The 22,409-nt window shown below is 55.2% G+C and overlaps 1 protein-coding gene across 1 annotated transcript in view; it reads left to right on the top strand.

Moving 5' to 3' along the window:
• The first annotated feature begins 15,107 nt into the window (after positions 1-15,107).
• BCAR1 (BCAR1 scaffold protein, Cas family member) overlaps positions 15,108-22,409 on the top strand; it is a 31,757-nt gene continuing 24,455 nt past the window's right edge. Inside the window, exon 1 of the mRNA XM_075536285.1 lies at positions 15,108-15,259. Coding sequence (XP_075392400.1) covers positions 15,248-15,259 — 12 coding nt within the window. The 5' untranslated portion in view covers positions 15,108-15,247. The remainder of the gene's footprint in view (positions 15,260-22,409) is intronic.

The following is a 22,409-nucleotide window of genomic DNA, read 5'->3' as shown; positions in this document are numbered from 1 at the left end:
GGCCATAACGGGGTCACATGACCACCCCTAGCTGCAAGAGCCAATGGAAATAATTCAGCACCTCCAGCCTCTGTCGTGCAGGACCGGCAGGGGAAAGCGATGGAGAAACTAGGCTTTCCCCCTTTGGTCTGTAGATCCCCGAGGACAAGGTGAAAGGAGATGTACCACAGCGAGGACCTGTGAGGCTGGGTGAGGAGGAGAACCCGTGCACTTTTAGGTAGATGGGAGTTTCCAGACCTTTTAAAAATGGTCTCAGGGAGGCAGAATTGAGCTCTCTGAAGGACTCTGGTGCATGTTTTCCTGGCAGAGGGCGAGGAGGGTGGTGGTCTGATTCGGGAAGGAGGTCCTCCACTGCCTCAGATGCTGCCAGTGCCTGGAGATTACTCCAACAGCCTCTGCATGGTCTCTGACCCCTCTGCCCACCAGGAGACGGGGGTCTTCCAGCCCTACCTGACCATCCAGTGTGCTCAGGACCATGTCCCTGCACTAGGAACAGAGAGCCATAAAAAAAAAAAGGAGCTGCCCAGCATTAGCCTCTCGGCTGGGTAAGCAGAGGGCAGGGAGGGCCTCTATGGAGGCCTGTGTGCAGGTTTGGGGTCTGCACTCCCATTTGAGCCCTGCCCCAGCCCTCTAGGGATGGCGGATTCCTTCACTTTGAGGGGCTACTGTAGCTACCTCCACAAAGGTCCTCTGAGGAGGCCAGGCGGGGCAAGGAGGTGGGGGGGGGGGTGCTGATGGAGGGTGTTCCCTTCAAGCCATAGGCACGTGAAAGAACGTTACCTAGCTGTTTCACTTCCCAAATTTACTGAACACTAGTCTGCCTAACTCCCAAGGGAAATAAGGCCCCTTCCTCCATAAGTCGGGAATTGCTTCGCAAACATTGGCAGGGAAGTGGGAAGCGTGAGTCAGCTGGAAGAGGCAGGTTGGCCCCCCTGCATGGGGCACGGCATGGCTTCCAGGATGTCTAAGACCATGTGACAGCCAGGGGGTCCCTGGGAGCCCAGTTCCCGGCTCTTGCCAGCAGTCTTCTGTCTTCCCCAAGTCCCAGCTAGGTGAGTTGAGTTTCCAGGGCATTCTGTGCCCACCTGCTGCTCCACAGCAGCACAGGGGCTGAGGGGCAAGGAAGCCTCCATGGACCGTTCACCTACTTCCTGAGAACAACACACGCTAATTAGCTGGCTGAGGCCCTGGGGGACATGGACGCATTAGGGTCGAAGTCTTCAATGAGCTGTACATTGTCAGCGCTCATAAGGAACGGGACAGGAGCCCCATCTCCCTGAGGACTGTGCTGGCAGAGGGTGTCTGGTGACTTGATATCCAGCCCTGCTTACCTCGCAGCCGTGAATGAAGTGGAAGACTGCAGGCAGTTAGTTAGCGTGACTCCACTTGTCTACATGGATCCTGTCTCCAGAAAGACCGCTTGAGGCAGGGCACATGCGGGTTCCTCTGAAGAACTCTCATGCTGTCTCCTGAGCCACTCTGTCCCCGTGCACACAGGAGGCAGTTGACGGAGCCACATGAGTCCACTGACCTACTCCCCAAAAGAGGGATTCTGCAATGGGCGGAGCTAACACACATGTCCCCACCTGGGAGGGAACTCTTCAGCAGCAGTGGTGCTAGAGCCCCAGAGCCTGACCCCAGTTACCAGAAGTCAGAGATGCAGCCGATGTCCGGGAGGAGCTGGTGCTGACAGACACCTTTACCGAATGCCACTAGATAGGCCAACACTAGGATGACAAGATGTGTGTGAAAACATGTTACCACATTTTAAAAAAACGCCCACACAAAAAAATAGGCCTACATTAACCACATCTATTGGAAGACATACGTATGTGCATATGTTCATATATACATATGTATGCTAATGAGCAATCGTGATCAACTGCACAGGGTTACATATAATGGGTTAAGATGGGACACAGGATCAAGGGCAATTTTTAAAAAGCTTAATTTGCAGGTGTCGTTTTTGTATCTTCTATTGGGAAATAGAGACCTTTTCCTTGTTCTGTACCTTTCTGTTAATGAAACGTTTCAAGATAAGTGTTTTTCCAAAGACAGACGAACATACACATTTCCTGCCCCTCTGCGAATGATGAAGGGCTGCTCAGGCATGGAAAGGTCGCCATTCCAGTGGGCTTGCTAGGTGCCAAGTAGCTTTCTCTGCCACCCTTTGCTGGGTAACAGGCCTTCGGAAATGATCCCCTCAAAAGACTCAGTGTTTTCCAGGAGGCACGGGACTCCCATGGACAGATGATTTGCCAGGACCCCTCCCATTTCCATGGTGACTGGGGAGACGGGGTGCTGTGCCAGGCTGCTGCCCCCTCCCCACAGGGCTGTGTGAGGGTGGCCGATGGTGAGAGACATGCCGGGTCAGCCTTCCCCCCACCACATGGCCTTGGCAGCCGTGCAGACAGGACACGAACAGACCATATGCTGGCAAGCTGCTACTGCAGCTGCCGCCACACGTTCTGGGCAAGATGAAGCGCTCCTGACCTGGATACATGAGCTTGAAATGTGAAGACACCGAAGTAATTTCCAGTGAAGGCTGAGGTTTCTAGTGGGTGGTAGAGCCATCTGGCTCCATGACCCTGTACCCCAAGCTCTCCCTGTGGCCCTTGGGTTCCTGCTGTGACATAAAGCTGCAGTCAGTGCTCATGGGAGGTGTGGCCCTACTGCCCCAAGACTGGGTGCTAAGCGGAGGTTCGTTGCTGGCTAAGACCCCTTCTCGGGGTCACCTCCCTAGTCCCCCGCTGGAGGCAGGAAACTGCCCACTTAAGATTAGCTTCTCTCATCCCCTGCTGTCCCAAACACCCCCTCTGACTGTGTCATTTCTACTGTTGTCTCTTGCTAGACCTTGTCTGTCACAGCTTTCACACTGAACTCCCATAGTGGACCCTGGTGCTGCAACGGTTGAAGCATTCCGCTGCAAACCAGCCCCTCGGGAGCACGCTGTGGCAGCCTGCTTCCAAAAGGACTGCAGTCGAGACCAGCAGGGCACCTCCACTCTGCCTGTAGGGTCACTATCAGACAATGCATTTTGGACTGGAGGCCCTGCAGCCTGCCCAGTTCCTCCCCTCCAACCCTCCTGCACTAGCGCTGTTTCCCTGAGTGCTCTGTAGCCCAGCAAGGCTGCAAACGAGACAGCCTGTTTGGGGGGAGGGGGCATGTTGCCCCTGCAGTGCTGGTGATGGTTTTCTAGAAAACTACCAACACCCCGACTTGAACTGGTCCTGACCCCACCCATCGTCCTTGGCAGAGACACCTGCATGGAGATGTACACTCACCTGGGGTCCAGCCCGGCCCTGCTGAACAGCCCTCTTCCACCCAACTGCTGCACCTGTGGGAAAGCGGGGGGGGGGGGGGGGGTGTCCATCATCTCAGAGGCTGAGACCAGAGTCCGCATCTTTAAGAAACACTCCGAAACCCACCGGCTATTGCCAGCCGCCCTGCTGCTGAAGACACACAGCCCTTAGGTGTGTGTGGAAGGCCGTCTCTGTGGGCAGCAAATGCAGGACTGGAGCCCATCCCGAGGCTCCTCAGAAGACCAGCCTGGGGATCTGCTTCCCGGGGGTCACAGCCTTGAACCCCTCAGCACCCACGAGGCCAACACGATGTAGGGATGTTTCCGCTTCCTTCACGCTGGTCGCTGCAAATGTATTCAATTCCTAAATCGCTGCTACACCAGCCAGCCATGCGGGAAGAGCAAGCCAGGCCCAGGCTACCTCTCTGACCCACCCACTCGCAGGAACTAATCTGGAAGGTAACGTGGAGAAGCAATTCCAACAGCAGCAGCCATGGAGTCCCAGCACACGGCTGATTGGGCAGCACTTTGCTGCCAGGCTGACAACAGATGGGAAGGCCCACGTGCCCACCTACAGCACACATGCTCACGCCGGCGACACCCGTGAGCAATGTGTCAGCTAGGGTTGCCCTGCTGCTTGGAGAAGACCCAACAGCCAGAGGCACAGTGCCTGTCAAAACAGGCCCCAGGAGGGCAGCTTAGCCCTGCTTCCCCACGCAAAGCTGGTGTGGGCCCGCCTGCCATGGCTTTTCCTCCTGGTAAGCCCCTGTTGTTGATCTCTGACTGGCAGCAAAGAGTCTGTACACCCCCCCTCCCCCTGCAACGGAGAAGTCAAAGAAAGGAAATGTAAATCACCCCGTCATCTTACCGAGTAAACGACTGTCTTATGTTGGCGTCTCAAATCTTTTTCCAGAGGTTTTTGAAATTGGGATCCCGTGGATTCTGCAGGTGACTATTTTTGATCCACATTTGAAGTGATTTAAAATAGAAAATGCACCCCATCAACACTGGATCACAGACTGTCTCGAAGAGTCCTCCAAAGGGAGAGAGTGCAGCACAAGCTTTAAAATTCTCATGGACTCCAGATTGCGCTGCAGTCACGAAGGCTGGGTGAGCCCCATCACTGTTGCCCTGAAATCAATCGTCTTTCACCCCGAAGCCAAAAATCAACCCGGAAGTCTTGAGAGTCAAGCAATAGTTGAGCTTTAGAGTAAAGAATGGAGCTTGGTCCGCTATTACATGGGCTCAATTGAAACAGGAGCTTGAAAGATTGGGGACGAACCTTAGGGAGCAGCGAGGTAACATTCGTGGGGAAGGGACAACTGGAGGATGGGAGGGAGGGTGAGAGCGGTTGTCCAGTGCAGAGAATGCAGATTAATGCTGCTGACTTGCACATGCTGCTGGATCTGTTACGTTCTGCCTTACAGAGTCTCAACAAAAACTAAATAAATGGTTTTAAAAACAATTCACTAAAAAACAACAAAAAAACAATTCACTAGCTCAGTCCCACTGGCCGCCACTGGCCAGCACAGAGAACAGCCATCTTCATGGGACCCACTGGGCAGAACTGACATATGCATTCTTCTATCCTTTTATTTATTTCAATTATTTATTAATCATTTTATTGGGGGCTCTGACAGCTCTTCTCACAATCCATCCATTGTGTCCAGCACATTTGTACATGTGTTGCCATCATTTTCAAAACGATTTCTACTTGAGCCCTTGGTATCAGCACATTTCCCCCCTCCCCCACGCTCCCTCCCTCATAAACCCTTAATAATTTATCAGTTATTTTTCTCATATCTTACACTGACTGATGTCTCCTGTCACCATCTTTTCTGTTGTTTGTTCCCCAGGGAGGGGGTTATATGTGAATCCTTGCGATCCGTTCTTTGTTCCCCCCTGCCTTCCCCTAACCCTCCTGGTATCGCTACTCTTAATTCATTCTGAGGGGTTTACTTATCCTCAGTTCCCTGTGTTGCAAGCTCTTATTTGGACCTGTGCACATGCTCTGATCTACCCGGATTTGTAAGGTAGGATTGGGGTCATGATAGGGGGGTGGGTAGTTACATCATTTGGGACTTGAGAGGATTAAGAGTGAAGGGGTGAAGACTAGTCTGTCAATTGGACCATAGCCAATGAGGCCTCTGTGTGGGCATGGCCTTCTGAGAATTCTGGGAATTCCTGGATTTCCTCCTTGGAGGCAGGAGAGACTCTCTCAGGACTTACTCCCTTGGACACTCTACTGACAAGACACATGGCACTACGCTGATAGACCCTGTGCCCTGGGAACTGGAGGAGCCATGTGGAGACCCCTGCCAGCGCTGAGATACTTCTACCACCACTGGATCCCCAAGACTCTGGCCTGTGATCATCCTGCATTTGGTGTCACTGCGTGTGTTTCATGAGTCTGAAAAGGACTTTATAGATTGTTATCGGACATATGGGCTAATATTGGATTTACGGGCTTGATCTGGACTGGGCTGGGACGTTTTCTCAATATTCAATTGCTCTTGTACATAAAACTCTTTCTTAAACAAATTTCTCCATGAACTTGTTTCTCTAGTCTACCCAGACTAACACAGCTGGGAAGAATCATTAAAGAACTAAAGAAAAGTATGTTTCATAGGTGCCTCGTCTCTTCCTTGTGACCCTTCTGTAAGGGGATGTCCACTTGTTTATAGAATGGTCTTTGGGTCTCCGTTCCCCCCTCCCTCCTCATTCACAAGATGACTTTTGTTTGGGGTGATTTATCCTTTTTCAACATCATGGTCTCTCCAGGCAGTTGCCTATTCACTGGCAATCCTTTGGGAAGAGCCATTGTTGGAGGCAGATTCCATGTCTATTGTACCAGCCCCCTACTTCCGCACCCAGTTTGCTATCAGAGAAACAATGATTCGCTTCCCTCTTCTAGACCCTCTGGATCCTTGTCTGCCTCCTGAATTGTTCCTGGATGACTTCCACAAGTGGACTGGCTGTGTCCAGGCCTTGAGACAGAAGGCCAGGTCACCTCCAACAGAGGGGGCTGCCCCTGTGAGGAGTGGACGCCTGAGGAAGTTGGGTGTGCAGGTGTCTGTGGAGAGTCAAAGGCGCCCTGTGCTAGGAGGCCGATCAATGTGAGGAGAACTAGACTTCACTGTCCCCGAGTTCCAGAACCTTCTACTTATCTAGGGCTGTCCCTAACCAGGCATTTGCCCGGAAAAGGATACAGCCCAGTGAGGACCCAGGTTCTTCAGGAAACCAGTTAAAGTGGACATTCATCTAAGTTGGTTACAATGTGTTTTGTTTTTATTAAACCCATTTAGCCTCTCTCAGACAAATGAGTTTCTGTTCACTTGAGAGGTTGGGGTTCCGGTCTCATGCTCCCCAGGTGGGTCTGGGCTTTGGTGAGCAGGTTCCGGCTCGTCCGACCCTGCTGTTCACAGCCTCTTTCTCACCGGTTCTCAGCTTTCCTCGTGCCGTGACCCTTTCACACAGCTCCTCATGTTGGGACCCCCCAGCCATCAAATGATTTTCGTGACTACTTCATAACTGTCATTTTGCCACGGTTGTCAATCAGGTGACCCCTGTGAAAGGGTCGTTCGACCCACAGGTTGAGAACCACTGCTCTAGCTCATCCCTTTTCCTTAGCTTCCTGAACGCAGACCTGTGTCTGACTTTGGTAGGGTACCTTACTTGCCTGTCCGTCCTCTGCTCGCTTGCCCTTTCCTTGCACGTTCTCCGGTTGGGTGTCCGTGTGGTTGAGACACTCAGACTCCAGGCCCCCAGTATCCTGATGGCTCTCACTGCCATCGAGGCAATGCTGAAGCCCCTGGGGGTTCCGAGACTGACTATTTCTGGGAATAGAAAGCCCAGTCTTTCTCCCGAGGAGCTGTTGGTGGTATTGAACTGCCGACCATGAAGATCACAGCCCAATGTGTAACCACTGTGCCACCAGGGCTCCCAAAAAGCACCCCAGAGCTTCATAAATCTGCTTGATTGGAGAAGGTAACGGGGATGTTACAGGGAGACTTCCACCCTGCCCGTGCTCTGAGTTGCCATTGGCTCTATGGCATTGAGTTTGTGTTTTGTTTGGGGTGCTCTGTGAACCCCTACTAGACAAGGAAATTCATGAATAGAAACGTCTGAGCAGGGTATATATGGTAGGGCTGGAATGTAGGCCAGACTCCCGCCCTTCCTGCCACTCAAGGTCGAAGGTGGCCGGAGCCTGGGCACTTGTCCAGAGCCCCAGTTCACTCCTGCCTGGTCCTTCCTGCTGCCAAGGATGCCTCTCTCCGCGAGGGGTCAGGCCCATGACCTCATCGCACAACACGTGATGGAGGCTGGGGGTGCCTGAAGGCCCCTCTGCTGGGAACACGAACGGCCGCCCTGGGGACTCACTGGTGACCCTGAGGTGGCAGCCACTCTTCAGGCACTTTAATAATTTAGAGAATGTTCGGAGGATACGCTTCAGCCAGGCGGCTTCCTCTCTGGATTCACAAACAAAATGTCCCCGCACTTTCCAGTAGAGAAAGGCTCCTCAGTCACTGAGGACAGAGCCAGCGAGGCTTGGTCTCTGGGTATTCACACACGTCCCAGAAGACCGCTAGGCCACAGCAAGGGCCTAGGAAGGAGGGAGGAATCTAGGGGGTTGCCTCAACGGAAGGGCAGGTACTGGGGCCCCTGGCCAAGGCCCCTTCCCTGTCGCCAGGTCAGGAGCGGGGCTATAGTGACCCAGCGCTTTGCTAGGCTGCATCCCTTAGGCCAGCGCCCCTCGGTGTCTCTTCCTGAGACGGACCCTCCACCAATCCCCCTCCCCCCCAGGATGATCTGGGGGGGGGTGCTGGGGTCCTTTCCAGAAGGCTTGCCTTTTCCTAGAACTTGGTCATTGCATTTCTCCCTCAAAGATTACAGAAGCAACAGCCGTCATCATAGCTACACAGACGACAGAAAATCATGATAACACAACTCACTTCCCACTCCTCAGTCAAACCAAACCACTTAGTCAGCACCCTCCACTGGGCTGCTCCTTAAACCCAGACAGGAGTGGCTTTCCTAGAAAGCAGCGTCAGGCTAGGCACCCGGCACACCAACCCCACCACCATCCAGTCAGTGCCGACTCACTGGGACCCACCGGCCAGAGCTGGACTGCCCCACAGCATTTCCGAGGCTGTCAATTCTTCCAGGCACAGACGGCCTGCGTCTCTCCTGGAGCATCTGGTGAATTTGAACTGCCAACCTTGCGGTCAGCTGGCCAACACCTCACTCACTGCACCACCAGGCTTCAAAGCACCCCTTGGCCCTTTTTAATATGCCCCACTACTGTGTTTTTGAAGAAAATATTTTGCTATGATCCCAGAAGTCATACCACTGGTATTTCAAATATAAGCCTCATGCACCTGCCTGGGGAGAGGTAGTCACTCACACTTTAGAGTGAGTGAGATACCTAGATTTGTGTGTGCCTTCGTCTCTGGAGGCAGTGCCCACAGAGAGAAAGCTCAAGTCTCGTGTTAAACTAGGCTGGCAGGTACAGTTCTCCCCATCATCCTCTCTAGGGCTCACAGGGTCCCCATGGGCCACCCCCATGCTTGCAGACTCCCTCCACACTTCCTGAGAACCAATGTCCTGGGAAAGCGGGTTACCACATCGCACTCATGTATGGGGCAACGGTGATCCCTGACATGTAACAAGCAAGGATTTGGTGCCAGGCCCTTTATCTGCATCAATCACACACCAGGTCCTTCCAAGAAGCCCGGGGAGTTCTGTCCCATTTGACGGACACTGAGGCTCAGGCAGGCAAACTTGTGCCCTAAGATGGGTCGCTAGAACCAGACAAGCAGAACCCCAGGCCCGTGCTGCTGAAGCTGGCCTGCAGAAGCATTTCCTTTGGTCCGTGCAGTTCATGTTCCAAAATCTAGAGATTTTATGACAACTGGGATTTCTAGATTTCTCTTGAGAAATCAACTTTGGGGTGGAAAGAGCTCCCCAATGGCCCAATCTAAAGCAACCTGAGCAGCAAGATAGTCTTGAATGATAACCCAAAGCAGAAGATAAACACCCTGAGCCCATTCTCAGGAGCCCCAGTGGCATGATGGTTATGCGTTGGGCCACATTCCCCAAGATCAGCAGTGAACAGCCAGCCTCGCCCTCCATGGGAGGAAGGCCGGGCGTCCCACTCCCATGAAGGGCTAGTCTTAGAAACCACGGGAGCAGTTCTACCCTGTCCTATAGTGTCGCTATGACCTGCATCGACTTGATGGCAGTGAAAGAGCAAGTCCATACATGACGGAGTAAATGAAGAAGTGGGTGGGGGAGAAGCACACCGCCCATGCAGAAGAACTCCAAGTCATTTAGGCAGACACGCTCCAGCATGACTCCCCACTCCTCATGGACAGACGGAGCCGGTGTGGATGTGGGAAAAGATGAACTACAGCCCAGACATGCCCAACAGCACGTCGGCCGGGTGGTTAAGGTGGGCAGTGACAGGTTATGGCGATAGTGTGGACTTGACAGTATCATGTCACGTTTGAGAATGACACTGAGTATCTGGGGTCAGCCTCCTAAAAGCAAATTAGGTTCCTCAGACTGTAGTTGGCACTGTGGTCTAGAACTTGGACTGCTAATCAAAGTTGGTGGTATGAACCCACGGGCCACTCCGAGAGAGAAATGATGAGGCTGTCTGCCCCAGTAAAGACCTACAGCCTCAGAAACCTTATGTAAGGTCGCTGTGAGTTGGAATGACTTGATGGCAGTGGGCTTGGGTTTCATCAATTGTGTGGATTATTTCATTCCGCCCGGGAGCACTAGCCACAAAGCCAGATACTGAGCTCCTGTGCAGTGATGGGAACACCCAGGACAGGCTCATGGTAGTGGTTCAACAACGCGGTGAATGTGCCAGCCCCCAACTGTCCCTGCGAGGACTGTTGAGATGGCATGTTTTCAAATAACACGTATTCAGCACAGTTTGCAAAAAAGGAATCCATTGACCTACTGAGCAGATCTGCTTCCAAAAGACCTCTTAGAGAGCAGAGCCAGGTACTCACTTTGGCGAGTTAGGTGTGTCTCCCACCCAACCCATGGCTTTCTCAATAGCCTGAAACAGGGAGGTCGAGTCACGGAAAATGAAAGTGGTGCTGTCTGCACACACCACGGGCAGCCAGAAGGACAAACCCACAAGCTTTACAAGTACAACCAGGGTGCTCCACGGACGTGAGGTGAAGGGGACCTCTCAGTTCACTGCGTTTGACTTTGTCATCAGAAAAGATCGGTCTCCCTTCGGTAAAGTGGGGTCAGTGAGAATGAGGGGGCCCTCGGTGAGATGGGCTTAAGCAACAGCTACCAGAGACTTGGACAGAGCAGCAGTGAAGGCGGCTGAGGTATGGGCAACTTGGCCTTCTGTTAAAAACACTGAAGGCCGTCAGGAGTACCAGCAGCTTGGGTGGCAGCTAACCACAGCATCTTGGATGGGATCCTGCAATCAGAGGAGGTGTGGGGGGTAGGGGGTGGGCAACGGAGGTTTTAAGGTAAAAGCTTAGGGAATTTGAATAAAATGTAGACTTTAGCTAATAACCAGTTGTTGATTTCCAGTTGACTCTGACTCACCGTGCCCCTGTGGGACGGAGGAGAACTGCCTCACAGGGTTTCTGAGGCTGCCAATTGTTTTTCAGGCTGGTAGATTCAAACCGCTGACCTTTGAGTTAGCAGCCCAACACTTAACCGCCATGTGGCCAGCACTCTCCCCCCCCCGCCATTCAAAATGATAGGATTTTTTGTTCTGATGATGCCTGATCCCTGATCCCTTCGACACCTCGTGATCACATAGGCTGGTGTGCTTCTTCCATGTAGGCTTTGTTGCTTCTGAGCTAGATGGCCGCTTGTTTACCTTCAAGCCTTTAACACACCCAGACACTATCTTTTGATAGCCGGTCACCATCAGCTTTCTTCGCCATATTTGCTTATGCACCCGTTTGTCTTCAGTGATCGTAAGAGCAATATGAGCACACAATGATATGATTTTTGTTCTTTGATGTCTGATAACGGATCCCTTCGGCACCTGGTGATCACACAGGCTGGTGTGCTTCTTCCATGTAGGCTTTGTTGCTTCTGAGCTAGATGGTCACTTGTTTACCTTCAAGCCTTTAAGACCCCAGATACTATATCTTTTGATAGCTGGGCACCATCAACTTTTTTCACTACATTTGCTTATTCACCTGTTTTGTCTTCAGCGATTGTGTCAGGAAGGTGAGCATCATAGAATGCCAGTTTAATGGAAGAAAGTATTCTTGCATTGAGGGTGTACTTGAGTGGAGGCCCAATGTCCTTCTGCTACCTTAATACTAAACTTATAAATATTTCCCCATCCTCATATATAAATATATTTACATATGTCCATGCCTTTATTTAGCCCTCTATAAATGCCCTTTGCCTCCTAGCTCTTTCCTCTATTTCCTTTGACTTTCCTCTTGTCCCACTATCATGCTCAGTCTTCATTGGGGTTTCAGTAGCCTTGATCACGCTCTACCAGCCCTCTTACACCCTTCTCACCACCAATTTGGATCACTTGTTTCCTTGTCCCTGGGTTTATTAACACCACTACCTTTCCCCCCACCTCTCCCTCTCCCATGTCCCCCTGGAACTGTCGGTCCCATTGTTTTCTCCTCCAGATTGTTCATCCAGCCTATCTTAGACAGACCTGCGGAGATAGTAACATTCACAAAAATAAGACAGAGCAAAACCAAGTAACAAAATACAACAAACCAATAACAAAAGACAAAACAAAACACAACAAGAAAGAAAAGCTTGTAGTTAGTTCAAGGACTGTTTGTTGGCCTTTAGGAGTGTTTTCCAGTCCAGTCTGTTGGGGCACCATGCCCTGGCCCCAAAGTCCACCTTCAGCATTCCCTGGGGACCTCATCGTTCCATCCCCTTGCTATTCTGTTGCACCCCTTTAGTGTTTTGCCTTGGTGTGGCGGGACCAGATCGGGCGCAATTCCCACAGTGTCTCCGGTGTTGTCCCTTATAGGGCAATGGATCAGTGAGGGACGTCGTGTCTGTGGGGCCGGCCATGTGGTCCTATCTGTGGACTGGCTGCTCTGAGCGGGAACATCGTCCTTAAAGGCCTCCTGGGCCGGGCTGTGCTCCACTCTCCTCCTCTCCCCTCCTCCTCCCCCTTCATCTGCTCCAGTGTGCTCTGATCAGCTATGTTCCTCTCCCGGAGCTGCAGATTCAGTGCTGTCCTTTGAAAGAAATTCTTCTGGGGGGAGGGGCAGGTGTCCACATAGTAGTTGGGATTGGGCCAACCCCTCAGACCTCTCCACTGGTTCCCTACTCCACACATTGCATTCACATTTGGGGGACAATGAAGAACTTTTGCACTGTTGTCTATAATCCTTTTTCAATTCTGCTGAATCATCCCTGGGGCCCTCGGTATGTGGTATTGCCCACCTGGGGAACCACTGTCCTAGATGCTGCAGGGCAGCTGGCAGTATGAGCAGCTCAACTCTGCCCCTGCTTGCTCGGTGGCCTTGTCCAAACTCCCAGCACCAGGAGCTACACCAGCCCTGGCCCCAGGGGTTCTAAGGGAGCCCCTGCTGATGGGAGGGTCCTGGTCAGATCTCAGCATCCTCTCAGGGTGCTGGCACCTGCTCAGGCAGCCCTCCTGTTGGTTGTGGCCTTGAGGACCCCTCTGGGGAACTGAGTGACTCAGCCTCTCCCTTTGGGGTACATGGGAGAGACACTTTGTAGGGCAGTGGTTCTCCACCTTCTTAATGCCACAACCCTTTCATACAGTGCCTCAGGTTGTTCTGCCCCCCCAACCAGAACATTATTTTCGTTGCTATTTCAGAACTGTCATTTAGCTCCTGTTATGAATTGGGCGACCCCTGTGAAAGGATCACTCGACCCTCAGAGGGGTCATGACCCACAGGTCGAGAACCGCTGTTGTCGGGTCAATGCAGGGCTCTCAGGTTCCTGATGGGCCTCTGCTGGTCCCCTCACCCCCCCAACCCTCAGATGCTGGATCCCTGCCTCTGAGTCTGCAGGGCTCTGGCCCTAAACTAAGAGCTGAGTTAATGTTAGCCTCCCTGGGGTGGGGGAGGGGCAGCCGCCTGTGGGGGGTTGTCTGAGGCAAAGACTACAGGATTTGAGGCCATGGCCTAAGCGGAACCCCTCAGAGTTCTAAATCCCTTTACCCAGAGATATCTTTGAAGGGGGTCTCCCCGCCACCCTGGGGGAGGAAAGGGAGCTTGAAGGTGGACGCTGCAGAGGAAGGCTCTGTGGGTGCCACAGTGGCGCTCTGTGGAGACAGTGGTACATGTGGCCGGGAGCCCGGGTGCCAGGCTGAGATGCTGCCCTCAGCTCAGGAGCACCAGTGCCAGCTGGATGTGGGCGGGTGGGCACGGGCAGGGCTGTGAGCCAAACACACACAGAGAGCGCCTTTGAAAAGGTGGCAGCTGTCGGGCCCAGACTCCCTTCTGCTGGCTGTAGCCCTGCCTGCCCCTGACACATCTTGCTGAGGACTGGGACTGGGGCCACTGAGGTGCACAGTCGGGAACCCCGAGTCCAGCGGAAGGCAACTCTGCTCAGCCCCAGAACCAGACCAAGGACTGGCTTCAGTGTCCCCCTCTCAGGCTCGCCTCCTGTCCCCCACACACAGGAAAGTCACTGAAGCCTCTGGGCTGGTGCATTCATCATGGGGGTGAGGTTGGGGGCAGCTCTGTGCCTGCCTCTGTTTCCTCCATTCAACCATCATGGCCTGCTGGCACCACGCACCTGGTTGCACCTAGTGGACAGAACTGCTGTCCCCCGAGCCCGTGGGTCACCACCTCCATAAATGGGGTTCCTAGGGAGCTGGCACTCCCTACACACCTCCAAATCCTCATGAGCTGTGGTGCGGGCTGTGGAACATCTGTTTTTCCTCCCCAGGTGGTGGGTAGCAGTCCTGACCTGGACACTGCTTGGGCCTTCAGCCTAAGGCCAGCACTGGGCAGCAGTGGCCATTTCCAGGATTAGGTCTTGCTGGGCCTCAGCAGGCTGCTCAGGAGGGCAGGTGGGGGTCAGGCTGCTGTTGGGTTGACCAGATGGATTTGCCTCGAGCAGTTGCAAGACCAAAGTCTGTCTTCTCCTCCAGCAAAGTCTGGCTGACCACTGGGCAGGGGAAACAGATGCACAGATGCCTGGTGGGTACAGTCTGCAGGGACCTACCTGCTTGGCCACTGAGAGCTGAAGCAATTGGGGGTGCTTCACCTGACAGGGACGGCTCAGATCCTTCTAGAGGATCTGGGGGACAGGGCTGGCATGGCTGGGGGAGCAGGGGTGGGTGGGTGCTACCTGTAGACAGGGGGTTGTGGAGAGTCAAACCAGCTCCCTAGGGTGGGTGGTGGGAGCAGAAAGGAGTACAGAAGGGGTACCCCCTATTCCCTAGGCAGCGCCCTTAAGGGCTGCCCGCAGGGTCTGTGGGGCCCTCTTTAGTTGTGGGGTGAAGTGGGGGATGGCCTCAGGCCCACTGACCTCAGGATGCCTGCAGCTGGCCGGCCACACACCCCCTTGGGCACACAGGGCGCAGGGACGAGGGTCTTGGGGAACCACAGCACCCGGGGATGCAATGTGAGGAGTGGTGGTTCTGGCCTCCAGAACCAGGTGAGCGAACCGGACAGTAGGACACGGCCCAGGTGAGGAAGGTGCGCAGACTCAGGCGCCTCCACGTTGCGTTGGGCCGACAGAAAACTCGGGGGTCGGGGTCCTCGCCTTTAACGCGTCAGCGGCTTGGCAGACGGAGGGGGAGGGGCGGGGCGGCGGCGCATGCGCGGCGCGGCTGGCGCGGCCGGACGGTCCGGCGCCCGGGAGCGCGCAGGAGCCCGCGGGGAGCCCCGAGAGCCCGCGACCCCGCGCGGGGTCTGAGCCAGCGGGCCCACCAAGTCCCCAGCCTGCCGGGCCGCCGTCCGCCCGGGCGCCGCGGAAGCGGCCAAGATGTCCGTGCCGGTGAGTACCGCCCGCCGCCCTCCGGGACCGCGCCCGGGCCCCCGCCGCCCGCCCCCGGCCTCCCACCGGCCTCCCGCCGCAGGCCCGACGCCAGGGCTCCGGCGGCCGTGGGGCCCCAACCCCGCTGCCCGCTTTGCGTCCGCCTGCCCCTCTCCCAGCAGCAGGACCGGGGCGGGCTGGTCGGTGCTGCCCCTCGAGTACCCTCCCCCCCGCCCCCCCGGGACGGACGAGCAGCGTCCGTCCGCCCTCCGGAAGCCTGCCTCTCCCCCGGACAGCGCCGTGCGGGTCCGGGGGACCCCACCGGGACGGCCAGGCCTTTCCCCGGAACCCCCGCCGCCCGACGGCTTGGCCGGGGGAGGGGGGGCAGGCTTCGTGCGGACCCCCGGAACGACCGCTGCGCCCACTTTCCCGGGAACTTTTCCTCCGGCCGCGGAGCCCGGTCTCCCTACGCCCTACCGGCCGTGGGCTCTCCTTTCGGGGACCCGGGTGGCCGGCTCGGGTCCCCTGCTGACCCATAGCTCTGTGGGCAGCCAGGTGTCCTGCCCCGCGGGTGGCGAGTGATCTCGGTGACCCCCTGTGACCTGGTCTCAGGTGCGGGTCCCCAGCTCGCTTTGCAGGCGGGCCGATGAGGTGAGGGGAGACGCCCGGTACCCCGCTCGTGGGGGCTCCCCGCCACGGGTCGCTCGCGGGACGGGGGCCGCCAGCCATTGTTTCTCTGCGGGGTTAGGTTTGTGTTGGTGTTTTTCTCCCCGGCAGGAAGGGGGCCGTGGGGGCAGCGCTCCTCGTCGCCCGCTGGCCTCGGTCCTGAGACTGCCCCCCACCTGGGGCCCCCACCTCGGGAGGAGCAGTTAGTTGAGGCCTCCTGGCTGGGGCAGGTCGGCCTTTTAATTAAGCAGCGGAGAGTGTGTGGTGCTGATTGGATGCGAGCGCCCTGTAAGTGCAAAGCATTGTTATTATGGAATTAAAGATCCCAGCTCTGCCCGCCTCCAGGAGCCGTAATGCAAAATTACAGATGGAAAAATTAGGGCTTCTAGACTGCACCAATGTGACAACCCCCCCCCCCCCCCAGTCTCTTCTGGTGCAGAGCGTAATTGCCTCATCTTTAGAAAGAGGGCTGAGCTCGCCTGCCAAGTCCTCCTCCTTGGCTCTGCTCTCCTCAGAGACTCTGGGGACCACCCTGCCCCTGTAGGTGCTGGCTGGCCTGCCAGAGGCCTAGGCTCCGGGCAGAGGGAGCATGGGAGATCGTGGGAGATGAAGAGACAGGAGGGGAGCAGGCCTGGACTGACCCCTCTTTGGGGAAGGGGAGGTGTCTGCATTTGGTTTTGCATTGGTTCGTAGACACTGCAGAAAGGGGAGCCTGGGTGGATACCAGGATCCCTAACCAGCGCTGTGCCTAAGTGGCCTGATCTGTAACAAAAGAGGTCAAGAGTCTGGATGTGACTGCAGCCAAGTGGCACTGTTGTGGAAGCCAGCGGCTCAGGTTCCCCCCCCCCCCCAGCCTCAGCAAGGGTTTCAGGATTTTACTGCCACCCCCAGTGTGGCCTGGGAGGGGGGGTGGGCTTGGCTTGTGTCTGTGGTGGTGGGCCACGGGAGCGGGTCGTGAAGGGTTGTAGAGACCTCATGCATGGGCTGGGTGACGGGCTGTGGAGGGTTCCAGGCATGTCTGTTCATTTGGGCCGTCTCCCTGGATGGGCTGATGCAGTGGGGTGGCCCCCCAGAAGTGACCGGGAAGGAGACTGGGTGACTGAATGTCCTGGAGAGAAGGGGCCTGCTGGGCCAGGCTAATTGTTAGTGGATGAGGGCACCCTAGACACCAGTGGTCTTAGCCAAGCAGGACCTGGGGCTCAGAGAAAGCCAGGCACACAGGGTCCCCTGGCTCCTTGCCCCAGCTGGGAGCAGTGACATCTGCCTTCCCCCGGTCCTAGCTGGCACAAGACCAGCCTGCAGACTCCTGTCCCCTGTCTGTGGCAGCACTGTGCTCTGGGAGGGGCGTGTGTGTGGCCCTTGTGGTACTGCCCAGTAGAGGCAAACCCAGGGTGGGAACCAAGTCTGGCAGAGTCCAAAGGCAGAAAGTGACTGTCATCACGCCACGTGGCCTCTCTAATTGTGGGGACTGCTGTCTTTTGAGCTGAGCCAGAGGTCCAGGCTCCCTGTGGCCCAGGGCTGTGTGGCAACAGTGGTGGCCGCTGGGGCACCCTGCTGGACCTGCTGTTTCACAGTCTGCTGGTGACCCCTGGAGCAGATCTGGGCCTGGCTGTGTGCCAGCCAGTGCTGGGAGCAGCAGGATTGGTGTGGGAGCCTGGCAGTAGGCATCTGGGGCCTGGCAGAATGGGCTTGGGAGGTGGCTAGGGACTAGGTAGTGTCCAAGTCCAAAGTCCGGCTCCTGCATAGATCCATGGGCAGAGGTCTCTGGCACGCCCACTCCTGCTACAGGACCATTGTTTGTGTTGGTCCTTCTGCCGGAAATGCTCTCAGACCTGTGGACCCCTCCCCCAGACCACTTCTGTACCCCCTCCAGGACTCAGCCTGCGTGCACTGCTCCTGAGCAGCCCCTGGGGTCCTTGGGTATGGCTTGACGTTGATGGGTGGCCTCGTTTGGTGAGTGATGGTTGTCCGGCTCCAGACTTTGCAGGGCCCATGACTATGGCTTCTCTGCTCATCCCTGCTGTCTGCAGAGGGTGTGGCACTGTGAGCCCCTACCCAGGCTGAGTGTGGGATCGGCACCGCCTGGAGGCCAAGTTGGAAGGAGAAGTGGGGGGACTGTTCCAGAACCAGAAGGCGCTTGGTGGGCCAGGAACAAGTTCTCCGCAGGCTCAGGTAGACGCAAGGGGAACCCCTGAGCTTCCATTTCCCCCCGAGGGTGGTGGAACATCACGGCCCTGGCCATGGGGTTTGTGAGGGTTTGGTGAGGACCACTTGATGCTCTTAGTACCAGACTGCTAAGTCACAGCATCTGTTGTTACTGCTCCTCTTCCTGGTTAACTCTGCATTGTGAATATGCCTGCCGTCCTCTTCCAGTTGACGGCTGGGCTACTCAGGGCCTGCTCCTGACTCCTGCACAATTGGCTCTGGAAACCAGGCCCGTCCCCAAGAGACTCTCCAGCCCACCCTCTGGCCTTCTCTTTGTGGTTGATTGGGACTCTAAGTCACCTTACTTAGCATGGAGCAGAATTGTTCCCTAGGGTTCAGAGACTGTAAATCTTTATGGGAGCAGACAGCCTCTTCTTCCTCTGGTGGAGTGGCTCGAAGGTTTATACTGCTGACCCTGTAGTTAGCAGCCCAATGCTTAACCCACTACCCCCTGTTCCCCTCCCACTGAGTCCTTAGGGATGAGTCAGCCCTGACTTCCTCCCAGGTGTCCTTGTTTTCATCCTGAGGACAGAGTGGCCCCCAGTGGGGTCAGTCACAAGCTGACCCACTGCACTCTAAGCCAGGTGGATCCCTGCCGCCCTGAGCACTCCCGAAGTGGAGCTTTGAGTGGCAGGTGGGGAGCCCCATGGGCCTGGTGCTGGTGGGTCCTCAGGTGTCAGCAGCAGTGGGGTCCAGCGGGAGCAGGCCGGTCTGTGAGGGTGAGCCCATGTGTGGTCAGTCATTGGCCTGGTCAGCTGCTTCTGAGCCCATGGCTCAGTCTCTGGACAGCAGCATCCAGGCAGCCCGTGGTTGATCTGCTTTGCTCTCGCCCACCGTGTGCCAGGGCATCATCTCCCTCTTTTCCAGGAAAAGAGCTGGGGCTACTGGGGGACCTTGGTAAAGGTGAAGATGGAGGCCGACTGTGGCATGGAAACAGTCACAAGCTGCCGTCGCACCACAGCTAAGCTCTGCTCCAAGCCTGGGGTGTGCGATGGGGCAGGGATTTGTAATGAATCAATGAGTTGAACCCTGCCAAGCTCCAGGAGAGCTTTGAAGGTACAAATAGTCTAGGATCATCAAAAGACTAAGAATTATGTAGTTTAGGAAGAAGGAGAAAAAAATCATTCTGGAAACCTTAGCTACGTAGACTTGCTGATGAAACTCCTGGTCAGGGCCAGCAAGTTGAGGGTAGGATGGGAGTACCTGCGGCAGGGTTCCAAGATGCCGTGTGATGGCCCCCTCTGGGCTGGTTTTGCCAGCCGAGAGATTTTGCGTGAGATAGATTTGACCCATAGTGAAATGGACACATGTTAAGTGTGCTGCTGCTTGAGTTTTTACTTACATATAATCATCAAACCAAGATGTGAACCTTTTTACATGTCTAGAAAGTTCTTTAGTGGCCCTTCCAGTCAGTCTCCTCCCCTTTCCCACCTCCACACACACACACACACAGGGAAGGTAAACAGGGTCCGCCTCCCACCGGGACTGGAAGTTCAGAGTCCCACAGGGTATTATTTCACAAATTTCTGTCACCCTGATTTAGTGGTCATGAGTTGGGCTGCTAACTGGGAGGTCTGCGGTTCTAAACAACCAGCGGCTCCTCAGGAGACGGACTGGGATTTCTACTCTGGGAAAGAGCTGTAGTCTCAGAAACTCACAGGGGAAGTTCCACCCTGTCCAAGAGGGGTCGCAGTGAGTCAGCAGGGACTCAGTGGCAGTGGTTTGGTTTGGGTTTAGGATTGGCTGCATGTGAAGGTTTACACGGATATAAATGTCCCTAGAGTAGTGTCCTTTAGAATTTGGCTTCATTTGCTCAGTATAATGGGCTCGAGATATCCATCCAGGTTGCATATACCCTAGTCTGCTCTTTTGTAGTCGCCAGGCTGCGGGGCATTTTTTCTGGGCCCTGGCTTTGTGGGCCATGCGGGTCTGGGTCTCTGGGTCGTCAAGCCCTGATTCCTGGGTTCTTTCAGACCAAAAGTCAGTCTTGGTGTGGCTTGAGGCATGCCCTAAGGCATCTGGGTCTGGAAAGAGGCACAGGTGCCCTAGGATTGGAATTTCCACCTCCCAGGTTACCTGTGAGGTTCGACGGCATTGGTTTTGGGTCATCTGTATTTCCCCCAGTCTTCCCCAGGGGTTGAGCCTGGCCTGGGAGTGGAGGTCTCCCCTAACTGCTGCTCCTCCCAGCTGGGCAGACCTCTGTAATTTGTTCACCTCCCCCCCCCCCCCCCCCCCGCCTCCCCAGCCCCAGTAGATTGCTGCTGCTCCAGCTTTAACTCTGGGAACCCTGAGCCCCGTGTATAGTGGGATGGCAGCCGCTGCCAGAGGTGGAAGCCCATCACTCATGGGTATGGGGTGATGGTACCTGTGAGAGCCCCGCTCCACTTCCTCCCTGGCCCCTTGGCTCTTCATGCCCACGTAGCTGGCCCACCTGTGTGTTTGTTACAAGCCCTTTCTCCCACTTAATGAGCTTGTAGAAACTACACACACATCTGCTCACATCGAAAAGCCTCCCCAAGCCCTTAGGGCAGTGGTTCTCAACCTTCCTCATGGTGCAGGCCTTTCATGCAGGTCCTCATGTGGTGGGGACCCCCAACCATCAAATTATTTTCGTTGCTAATTCACCACTGTCATTTTGCTACTGTTACGAATTGTCATGTAAATATCTGATATGCAGGATGTATTTTCATTGTTACAAATTGAACATAAAGCATAGTGTTTAGTCACAAAGCTATATGTAATTACATATTGTGGAATATTTCTTTCTAATGACAAATCAGTGATATTTTGTCTTGGAGCATGGTATAGCATGGGTACCAGTCTTCCTATGTGGGTGTATCTGCATGTAGACGGATCCGCCTGGAGACAGAGGAGTGGTGTCTCGGTTCCTAAGGCCATCGGAAATATGTGTTTTCCAATGGTCGTAGGTGACCCCTGTGAAAAGGTTGTTTGGCCCCCCAAAGGGGTCATGGCCCACAGGTTGAGAACCGCTGCCTTAGAGGAAAGAGCCCTCCCCATGGCCCTGTTCCTATGGCAGCGTCTTGCTCCCTGGAAGCTCCTTATAGCCACAGATGCCGTGTGTGTGTGTGTGTGTGTGTGTGTGTGTTTTCTCCCAGCCCCACATACCGGGGAGGAGTTTGCATGGAGGCACAGGGTTGTGTGTGTGTGTGTGTGTGTGTGTGTTTTCTCCCAGCCCCACATACCGGGGAGGAGTTTGCATGGAGGCACAGGGTTGTGTGTGTGTGTGTGTATGTGTGTATGTGTGTGTGTGTGTGTGTTTTCTCCCAGCCCCACATACCGGGGAGGAGTTTGCATGGAGGCACAGGGTTGTGTGTGTGTGTGTGTATGTGTGTGTGTGTGTGTGTGTGTTTTCTCCCAGCCCCACATACCGGGGAGGAGTTTGCATGGAGGCACAGGGTTGTGTGTGTGTGTGTTTTCTCCCAGCCCCACATACCGGGGAGTAGTTTGCATGGAGGCACAGGGTTGTGTGTGTGTGTGTGTGTGTGTTTTCTCCCAGCCCCACATACTGGGGAGGAGTTTGCATGGAGGCACAGGGTTGTGTGTGTGTGTGTTTTCTCCCAGCCCCACATACCGGGGAGGAGTTTGCATGGAGGCACAGGGTTGTGGTCCACATCCCACTGAGAGCCTGTCCCGTCATTAGTGCACAGGACTGGCTGGGAAGTTGGGGAGAGGCGGGTGGTGTGGAGGGCGGCAACAGAAGTGCCTCAGAAGAGATTTGGTCTTCCTGGGGGGGTGCCTGGGGTGAAGGGAGCAGGGAGGGGTCTGTGGGGGCAGTAGGCTCACTGGGGGTGCTCCTGGGCATGGTGCCAGCCTTGGGTGCATGTTGATGCCTGTGCCCTGAGCCAAGTGTGTGCCTAAGCTGGGTGGTGGTGTGGGAGAGGGAGGCACTGGGGTTCCCTGTGCCCTCGGGAAGGATGGGGATCCGTGGTAGTTATGTGTTTTTCAGACTATTCACTTCCTCCTCAGACTTCCTGCTTTCCTTGCCTTTACTAGCGCTCTGCACTTTGTCCTTGACAAACGCTGCCCTCTTTCTGACGCACCCAAGTTCATTTCCAGACCTGCTGGTGACTGAGGAGTCCACCCGTCCCGTTCTGACCAGTATGCCGTGTCTTGTCTTTTAGAACTTGGGGGTTTGTTCCCCATCTTTCTCCCACTCTGTCCAAAACAACTGGAAACCCGCTGCCATCAAGTCAACTCATTTATAGCCAACCTTTGAGGCTTTGAGGCCTGTGAGGATTTACAGGAACGGCCAGTCTCATCTTTCTGCTGGAGGGTTAAA

This window comes from Tenrec ecaudatus, chromosome 18 (genome assembly GCF_050624435.1).
Source record: "Tenrec ecaudatus isolate mTenEca1 chromosome 18, mTenEca1.hap1, whole genome shotgun sequence".
In the NCBI taxonomy this organism is placed as follows: Eukaryota; Metazoa; Chordata; class Mammalia; order Afrosoricida; family Tenrecidae; genus Tenrec; species Tenrec ecaudatus.
Note: the sequence above shows the minus strand (reverse complement) of the source record. Positions and strands in the feature narration are given on the sequence as shown.